The 10208-nt window shown below is 33.5% G+C and overlaps 1 protein-coding gene across 1 annotated transcript; it reads right to left on the reverse strand.

Annotated features, from left to right (window-relative positions):
* On the reverse strand, positions 1888 to 7108 carry LOC109728263 (ATP-citrate synthase alpha chain protein 2-like). The gene is made up of 11 exons (XM_020258632.1): positions 6932 to 7108; positions 5972 to 6148; positions 5033 to 5275; positions 4839 to 4890; positions 4485 to 4599; positions 4312 to 4393; positions 3367 to 3462; positions 3089 to 3190; positions 2850 to 2966; positions 2625 to 2741; positions 1888 to 2199 (listed from the first exon to the last, which is right to left on the reverse strand). The coding sequence occupies exons 1-11, from the start codon at positions 7028 to 7030 to the stop codon at positions 2128 to 2130; spliced, it is 1272 nt and encodes a 423-aa protein (XP_020114221.1). The 5' UTR covers positions 7031 to 7108; the 3' UTR covers positions 1888 to 2127.

Genomic DNA, 10208 nt, shown 5'->3' on the forward strand with positions numbered 1-10208 from the left:
ATATATATATATATATATAATGAGCAGGGTTGCTGTGCTCTCAGGAGCACGGAGGCCTCCGTGCTCCTAAGCAGTTTTCGAGGATGGAGTTTCCGAATTGACGATCGGCTCCGTTAAACTTGATCTAGCNNNNAAGTTGTTTTCGATGATAGAGCTTTCGAATCGACGATCCATACTGTTAAACATTATGTAGAGTATTTAAAACTTCTAGAAATCAAATTTTATAATTTTTCGATATCATTTACCTTACGATCAAAAGCTCACAAAATTGACAATTTTAACGACCGGTATGAGATATTTGCTAGTTTAACGGTGAAAAAGAATCAGAATAGGTTGAATTTTTGATAGAAAATTCTATTCACTACCTAAATAAAGATCAATAACTCCAATCTTAAATTGAAGGATCCGATCATCCATTTTTAAAATGTCATTCGATTTTAACCGTTCATTTTATACCCGTTTGATGGACTTTATAATGATTTTGAAAAATTACGAAATTTATTTTATAGAAGTTTCAAATACTCTACATCACTTTAACGGTGTGGATGGTCGATTCGAAAAGCCCAACATCGAAAACAACTTATGAGTATGAAGAACTCTATACTCGTAAGAGTATAGTAGCCCTACTATCTCTATGTATATGTGTGTGTGTGTGTGTGTGTGTGTGTGTGTGTGTTATAAATTTGTTTAAAATTTTAGATATAGATATGTTTTGAAAATGTGTTATAAATATGTTTTGAAAATGCTGTAAAGAGAAATAATTGTTTTAAATTTGTTATTCAAATTTTTAATCAAAATTTGAATCTAAATTTAAAACTTACAATTTGAAATTAAAATTAAAATTTACAATTCATATTCAAGGTCAAATTAAAAATTCAAATTTAGAACAATAAATTTAAATACAATAACTTGTTTAAATTTTAAATTCATATTTTATATTCAAATTTGAAATTATAATTTAATCTAATAAATGCATATGATTTATAATTGAATTTAAATAATTATTAGTAAAGAAAAAAAATATTTTCTCAATCACTTTGAAATCAAAGTTAGAGGTGCGAGTCACTTTTGGGGTGCGTTTGGTTCGCGCTATCTTTTAAAGATTCCTAGTAATTCAATGAGAATAAAAAAATATGACGGTGTTTGGCTAAACGCACTAAGTAATCTAGTTGGTAATATTAGATTCACTTGGGAATAAGATTCACCCCAAAGTACTAATCTCATTCCCTTGAGGGGGGTGGGTATCCTCATATTAATGAATCGGGGTAATCATAATATGTCTAATCTCTTTCTTTCTTCCTACCCGCCGGCTAATTGATATTATTTTTCTTTACACTCTAACCTTATATCTCTCTCTAAACTTATTTTTCTCTCTAAAATTCAACCTTTTTTTTTCTCTCTCTAAACTAAGCTTTCTCTCTCTCTCTCTCTCTTTCTAAAATTTCAACTCTCCCACTCCCTCTAATTTCGACTATATTTTTCTTTCTATTTTTTTAATTATACTCTCTCTCTCTAACTTATACTCTCTCTTTTTTCTAAAAAAATGTTGAAACTTTTGGTAACATTATTTAAAATTAAATAAATTAATTAATTAATTAATTGTATATTTTTTGTAATATTAAATAACATGGCTAATTAATATTACCGTACGAACAAAACACAGAAATTCCACATTCTTAGTAATAAAATGAATAGGAATAAGATTCTCGGATATCTTTTATTCCTAATAATCTTTCATAATGCGAACCAAACACACCCTTGAGGAATTCAAATTCCTCTGGAACGAAAATCAGAATATCAATCCACTCAATCCAAACACTAACAATAGAAATGACTTGTTCCGATTCTCATTCCAAGTCTTAAAGAATTCAAACCAAACATGCCCTAAGAGCAAAAAGGTCAGAAATAACGATTTTATTAGCACTTTTAGCAGCATTAACTAAGGTGGCAGAATATAGATAGAAAAATAAAACACAATTACCATAAATATATTTGTGGCTCAATCTCTCTCTCTCTCTCTCTCTCTCTCTCTCTCTCTCTCTCATGCAAACTATAAATGAAACTCTCTCACTTTGAAATACAGAAATGAGGATAATAAAAATTTAGAGCCAAAAACTTGAAGATAAACTATGCTGCAGACATGATGCAATCAATGGCTTGCTTGCAAATTCCAGTCATCGTAGCCTCCGGACCGTACACCTGCAACAAGCATATCCGAGTATCGATCCATTAGTGGTTTTGGTTTCAAGGGAGGAAAAAAAAACCAATATCATTTTTAATTTGTTTTGTCGAAATGTTTCATTTTAGTTGTCGACCTTCGTATTAAACAATTGGACTCCCTGAAATGAACTTATTTAAGTGATTCACTATACAATAAGGTTGATATCGGCAAGTAACTGATGACACAGCTACAATGTTCATTATGCATGGTAGCAACAATAGAATCTCTGCTATTCTCACAGATGAGACTCGACGAGCAAGAGTCAAGCAGTAAAATTTAGAAGCCGCGGACTAAATTGAAATCTTGCAATGAGTACGGAGACCAATAACGCAACTTAAGCAAATAATTCCATCTAAAGAAAGGTTTATAGGTAATGGAGGTATAAGTATATTCAGCTAGTTACCTCGAGAGGAATTCCTAGTTCCACACCTAGAGTGCGCATTTTTGCAAGCCCAGTCTGATAGTTTGGACCGCCCCTTCGAACATATATGTGCATCCTTGCAGCCTTCAGCTTTGTTTCCTGCAGAATGATAAAGTAAGAGAAAAATATATACAAGCTGGTGATATTCACAAAAAGAGCTTCAGGTGATAAGAGATAGAAAACTGGTGAATGGCTTCAGTTCCTGACCTTCTCTCTTAGGGCACGAATAATGCCATTAAAAGTAGCAGCGACGTCGGTGAAGTTCGCTATACCTCCCCCAATTAGCAGGGCTCTCTTACGACCGTCCGGGTCTGCTGTTGCATACTATGAGAGAGAGAGAGAGACAGAAACAGAGACAGAGAGAGATCAGAGTGCTTGGAGAAATTGAGTGCTTAGTAGACAGATATAATAGGGACAGAAGAAGGAAAACATCATAGAGTTACTACATCGAGAACGACTCTAGCATAATGCAGGACCTCTTCCTCATTTGGAGCACCACTGTATTCTGCATAGTTTCCTAATTCTGATGCATAACCCAGATCGCCAACCTGGTTAAACATTGAAAATATTAAAATTTGATATTTGACTTTTAACCGATAATGCAAAAGTAATATATCATGTGATAATTTATATGAACTATAAGAACAGTATCAAGCAACAATTCCATGAAAGGACTGGGAAAAAAAAAAAAAAAGAATACAGTAGTAAGTGACGAAAAACTTACTGTATCAGCATATATGACACTGGCACCGCCACCGGCTACCATGGTCCATATGCGCCCTTTGGGATTCAAAACAGTGAACTTCAGAGATGCGCTCGTCTAGAAAGGAAGAGGGTTAGCACGTACGCATTACACATGTTATTTGGAGCTTATTGTATTATTTAACAGCCCCCTAACATTCATCTGGGATCGATCTAAGTTAAAAATTGGTAAAGAAGGAAAATATTGAGATTAGAAAGATGACATTCTGAAAAATAATGTTAAACATATCATTTATCTCTGTAGTATTCAACAAATAAATTATGAAGAGAGTTACTCTCTTTTCTATCAGTATAACTATGGAAAAATTCCACAGTATAGTGTTAAAGGTATTGTATTTACAATTGTATATTCAAGTCTCAATAGTACCTACTGCGAACAAAAATTACCGAAGGGTACAACTATGTTAGAAGACATCCCTCCCTGAATCCAAGAAGAGAAGGGAAGAATCTAAGGTGAAACCTTAATTGGGTTATTGCCTGCCTCACAGGGAAAACAATTTGTCATTCACCATAAATATTTGGGATGCCTTTAAGAGATGAAGCCTCCAGGATTTACACGTAAAAGGTGTTCAAAGCACATTTTTTACATTAATGAATTGAAACAGCTTCAGAATTACATAAAATTAAAAACCATTTTCTTCTAAACTGTGATTCTTGGAAGAGCTCATCATCATTTGTGATTGCTTTGCTGTATGAACCTAAGAACATGAATCTCAGCGGGAAGTTACCCCATTCTAAAATTGGTCCTCGAGAAGGTATACGTTGTAAAATCTGTTTCAACCTACATAACATATACCGAGGCTTTCATGTAAAGCACTATAAGGTAACCTCCAAGAATAGCTAGTTCCTGCCCACACTGAAATTTCGATCAAATTACAAATGTGAAACATATGCAAATATTACCAACCTTCTCATCGAGTTCATGGATGAAGCTTTCAGTGGAGCTCAGGACTCTGCCAAAAGGCAGTGGAAACTCTATGTCCCCCCACCTGCAGATCAAAATAAGAACAACTAGCATGACCCATCTTTTCCCGCAGAAAAGCATCTTTAATTGAAGAATCGAGAAGCAAAGAAACATACTTCTTGAAGTTCTTGAAAGCAGCTGTGTCATCCAATTCTCCCCGCATATCCAGTGGGTATGGCTTGCCATTAACCAACGTAAATGGGTTCATTTCAAGGAAAGTAAAGTCCAAATCTGGGCGTAAGAAACCAAGTTATTGCACATCAGGTATATTTTATATAGTTTTGACAACTTCATTAAATTTCTAGTCAATAAGTGTCCTACTTACACGTTCTATTTATTTATGAGAAAGACAAAGTGCTGTCCAATACCTATATGTTAGTTGCTGATGATATGAATCGTTTAACAAAGCAAACACCATGGATCCTTAAATTAAAAAGGGAGTTAAAAGTAAAGTTTGCCTACAAGCATACCCTGGAAAACAGCAAAGACCCCTTTAATGAAGTCCCCAATCTTATCACGCACCTGAGCCCAATAAATATGATGTACGAGTCAGACAAGTCATAATATATTTTGTTCGCTAGTGAAAAATACATGTCAACTTTGGTTTTTAAGCTTCTGAACTCATCAACCAAAACACATTCTACATAAACATATTTATATTCACCTCTAGTGGAAGGGTTGCGATCAATGGAGCACAAGCCTCAGACGTCATGGTCTTCTCGCTGGGAAGGAAAATCGTCTTAACCTTGTCCCAGTTCTCTTCAATCTCAATCCCTCCACACTCTGAGAAACTAATAGTGCATCCAAGCCTCTCCGACACGATTGAAAGGTAGTATTCTTGCTCATGGGGAACAAAAGGTTCAACAATAAACGTGGTAATTGGAGCCTTACATCCACCCATCTCAACCTACATGCAGTGAAATCAACATCATCATTTCCATGGTACAAATGTGATTCTACATACATATCCCGGCTAATCAACTATTTGCTTTTACGAGTTACAAAGTCCTAAATCCTAATTGTCGCTCCGTTCCTCATAAAATGCATTTTGCTACAAAAATGCCCTCATCTCGGTTGGAGACATCTAATCCTTTGGAAAGATCGGTTTTGAATAAAAAAAGATAAAAGTATAGATTATAGAGTTATCAAAATTATTCTGCATTTTGAGATGGTACATCAATATTTAAAATTCTTATTCTACTACGTACCTTGGCGTTTGTTTGATTCAAGTAACTTTAATAGTATTTGTAACCTTTCTAGCAAAATAGTTTGTACCTAACAGAGTAGTCTATATTTAATAAAAACCATCAAGTTCTAATAAAATCAAACTTTTAAAGTTCAGAAGCCCATTACACTTTTCTTTTGCAATTAAATTCAGGTATCCATCTCAATATGCATTAATGTTTGGTTAAAGTTTCTGTGTTTTTTACCTTAAAAAACAAAAAGACGAAAAGGAGAATCAAAAGGTGGGCTCTTTAATATTTGAAATTGCAGGGACATATAAAAAAGATAACTTTGCAGGAAAATACATGTAGCTATTTCTACTATCAGAAAAATCGAAGTAAAACAAGACGAAGAGTAACTCCTTGGATTTGACATCCACCTCAACTCCAAGTCGTTCCTTGACGAACTGAGACACTTGGGCGAAATCTAAATTGAGTGCCACCAACCCACTCTTTCCTCTCTTTCCGAACAGCATGTCCGGCTTCACCACCAGCTTCGTAGACGACAGCCATGGCTCCTTGTTCAACAACTCGTTCACATCCGTTGATTGCGTCACCTTTAAAACAATCATCATTACCAAATTAGACATACCCATATCTTGGAAGAGTATAACAATTCAAATTCTAAAAATGTTCATGAACAGTATCAATAGATCTAAAGAAGCATGTAGGTGAAATTCTGCAGGGACTCCCTCAACTATAAGTCATTTTGAATAAATCTTTTTTTTTTTTTCTATTGACACTCCTTAGCTTTTGATTGTTTTGATTTGAGTTATTTTCCTAAATTGAATTTGGTATTGTTTAAAGATTAACAGCTCTTCAACCATCACCTCTTACCGTTTAATCGGATCTGCAGCTCCATGAGCTAAAAAAGTGCTCAAAATAGTGAAATTTAGTAGAATCACCATTAAATCCAATAAAAATTTAGATTAATTATCACAAAAATAACTTCAATCAAAAGCTTGCGATCTGTCGAATTTATTAAAAAAAAAGATTTAGTTGAAGAGTATATTTCAAAATGACCTACCGTTGAGGGGCTTCTTCATATATTTTTAACAAAATAATAATAATAATAATAATAATACGAACAACATTCCACAAACTACCTCAGATTCATATTCCATTTGAAAATAACACCATACTAATTAAAAACATCATCTTTCGCCCAAAAAAACACCTCCTCTAAAAAAAAAAAATCCATTTTCCTGTGAATCAAACCTAGAAACTACGGAAATTCCCCTGATCCGAGCTTCAAATGATGAGATGTTCTACTAGGAAGCATCAGAAGCATTGATTGAGATCGAGAATGGGAAGGAAAATGCTAGGGTTTGGATGGGAACCTGAGCCGAGGTGATTTGTAGGTCGATCCCGGCGATCCGCTTCAGATGCTCCTTCAAGAGCCGCTTCGAATCGTACTCCCGGATCTTCTTCCTCGCCATTGCTCGAGATCTCGAGATCTCAAAATCTCTCTCTCTCTCTCTCACTCTCTCTCTCTCTTCGCGAGATCTCACTCCGAGCCTCGTACTGAGGCATTTATAGGCTTATAGCACCGGGTTTATTCGCCGATTGAAGTTTATTCCTGGACCCGGTTCACCACGTCATCCGTAGACACTAACGTACTCATCTCCCAGAATCGAGGAACTGTTGCCTGCACCCGGTGTATCCGTACACATAATGCACCAACGTCTTATACTCACAAGGGTAAAAACTAGAGATGTCAACGGGTCGGATTCGGGACGGATTTTTAAAAATCCAAACCCGAACCCGACTCCAAACCCGAGACCCGAACCTGAACCCGAACCCGACGGATTTTAAAAATTCATATCCAAATCCGAACCTGACCAAAAATCCGAAACCCGAACTCAAAATAATTATTTCTTTTTTCAATATTTCAAAATATATTATATTAAATCTAAATTTTTGGAATACAAATTCAAATATAACATTAAATTTTTATTTATATATTATATATAATACAAAATAAATTCGGGTTCGGGTCGGGTTCGGGTTCGGATCGAGTACAATCAAAATCCATATCCGAATTCATATCCGTCGGGTTTCTATTTTTGATATCCATATCCACATCCATTGGATATATTCGTTTCATTTGGGTTCGGATTCGAATAAAATTTCGGATATCCATACCCATTTACATCCCTAGTAAAAACTTCAACTTACCCCATTTTGATTTTAATGCACTTTTATTTTATCACCTTATAATTCAAAAAGAGAGAGAGAGAGAGAGAATATGGTAGTCCGATACTCACTTCATTTATTATTTTTAAAAGTAAATTAATTTAAAAATATGAAATAATTAGATTTCGAATTTGAGACCTCGGGTATCAACAATTAAGCCCTTTACCATTGTGTGCTAGAGAAGATCAATTATAGTTTAAAAAGTTATACTTAATTATCATCTGGTTTGGCACACTTTCACTTTCTCGTAATGTGATTCAAAAAGTTACACTTAATATTATTATATAATTTTATTTTTATTTCACTAAGGATATCACTCCACAGTTTCAAAAATTTTATTTTGCTATTCGATTTGACCGCAAGTTTTTTTCACAAAATAAAAATAAAATTAAAAGATAGTTAATTCAACTTTTTGAATCATTAGATGACAAATAAATATGCTAAGCCACAAAAAAGCAAATTAAAGTTTACTAAAATCAAAATTCAATCTAATAGATACGACCCACACACCGTCTAAAGATTTTACATACAAAAGTAATAAGATTTTAAAATCTGTTACTAAGATATCAATTAGTCTAAATAATCAAAGGCGGAAAAGAAACTATAATTTGATTTATAAGAAATTTTTTTTAAAATTTTTTTTTTCTAATTTTCAATGTGCATGCATTCTAAATGTCATATAATATATACAATCAGTTAGATTTTGATTTTGAAATCATTATTATGGAATTTAGAATACAGAATATATAATGCACAACTCTTTTAGAAAACAAAAAATTGCTTACTTTTGGTTTTTAAGTAGATTTCAAACATCGGCTTTCAAAAATGGAATAAAAGATAGGCTAAATTACAGAAAACTCCTCCGTCAAAATTCGATTTTTCAGTTTCCCCCGTCATTTAAAAACCTACACTTTACCCACTTATAAAATAAAAAATGTTCACAGAAAGATACGGTGTGAACTGTGATGATAAAATGACTATTTTGCCCCTCACCATGTTCACAGGAGAGAAGGCCAAGAATATTTTTGGCATAAAAAAATATATAATAATATTTTACAAATGGAACCCTAACGGATTACTAACGGCTGGGTGTGAAGTGAATATTTTTTATTTTACAAGGGGGTAAAGTGTAGGTGTTTAAATGACAGGAGGAAAGTGAAAAATCGTATTTTGACAGAAAGATTTTATATAATTTAGCCAAAAAGATATCGTCAATTCAAAATCTAATTCACCAAAATGCATTCCATAATATTCAAAAGTTATACACTTGAGAACTTACAAAGTTTGGAAGCCCGTCTATTTTTTTAATTTTTTTTACAAATCAAATACTTCTTATCTTAATACCAAGTTTTTAAAGTTAACGGATTTTTATATTTTGGTACATCCATCAGGCCGTATGAATCACATCACTTAGAAATAGTTAAAAATAGTTAAAAAATACATCTCATATATTGCCCTCTAAAAACAGAATAAAAAAGGTCGCAAATTCAAAGTCTAATTTAGTGAGATATATTATATAAAGTCGTATACCCGAAAACTCATAAAATTTGGACTTTGACTTTTAGCTTTTTATATTATAAATTAAATAATTCCTGTCTTAGTAAAAATCTAATTTAGTGAGATATATATTATATAAAGTCCTATTACTCAGAAACTCATAAAATTTGGACATTGATTTCATGTTTTTTTTCCCCGTAAATCAAATAATTCCTGTCTTAGTAATAATAGGTTTGCAAAATTTTGGGATTTTTGATTTTTGGGCACCTCAAATTCTGTGGATTATCATCAGATCCTAATTTGGGGGCAATTTAAAAAAAAAAAAGAAAAAAGACAGTGGTGCATGAAATGTACGGACACACCCGGTGCAGGCAATAATTTCTCGGAGAGACGTGGCTTATTTTGAGTGGGGGATGGAGCTGTTTCGTGTTCGAGACATGTTTACGGATGGCGCGTAGTGTTAGTTACGCTTTCACGTTGTGGCGCAAAGCACAAGCATGCGCCACCCCCACCTACTACCAAAAATCCACCAATAGATTCGCTCATTCGAGGACTATATATATATATTTTTTGACTTTTTTACAAACTAACCTTCTAAACTTTTATAATTTACGAAACAATCCTATCAAATTTATACTCATCAACCTTTTTTAAGGCGCGTAAGGTTTTTTCCAAAACGCGGTAAATCGTTTACTACACTTTGAAAATCTCCAAGATCTTTTAAAAACGGTGAATCGTTCATCACATTCATTAAGACGGTTAACAGATTAACAGCTTTTGTAAAAAACTTAAGAAGGCAGTGAATCGTTCACTGTCTTTAAGAGAAAATTCCACCGCGGTTCTTACATGGTAAAAAGAGGGTTAGTTTTTCAAATATAATTTTTGCAGGATTATTTTACGAATACTAAAATTTTTAAAAATTAT

The sequence above is a fragment of the Ananas comosus genome, linkage group 23, assembly GCF_001540865.1.
Source record: "Ananas comosus cultivar F153 linkage group 23, ASM154086v1, whole genome shotgun sequence".
Classification (NCBI taxonomy): Eukaryota; Viridiplantae; Streptophyta; class Magnoliopsida; order Poales; family Bromeliaceae; genus Ananas; species Ananas comosus.

What these genes read in the sequence shown, in the direction of transcription:
- LOC109728263 (XM_020258632.1), bottom strand. Translation starts at nt 7,030, where the DNA reads ATGGCGAGGAAGAAGATCCGGGAGTACGATTCGAAGCGGCTCTTGAAG. An exon ending in AGGAACGACTTGGAGTTGAG is followed by an intron (nt 5,276 to 5,971) that starts GTGGATGTCAAA and finishes CACTGCATGTAG; the next exon opens with GTTGAGATGGGTGGATGTAA. An exon ending in TTCGTGCCCTAAGAGAGAAG is followed by an intron (nt 2,742 to 2,849) that starts GTCAGGAACTGA and finishes ATCATTCTGCAG; the next exon opens with GAAACAAAGCTGAAGGCTGC.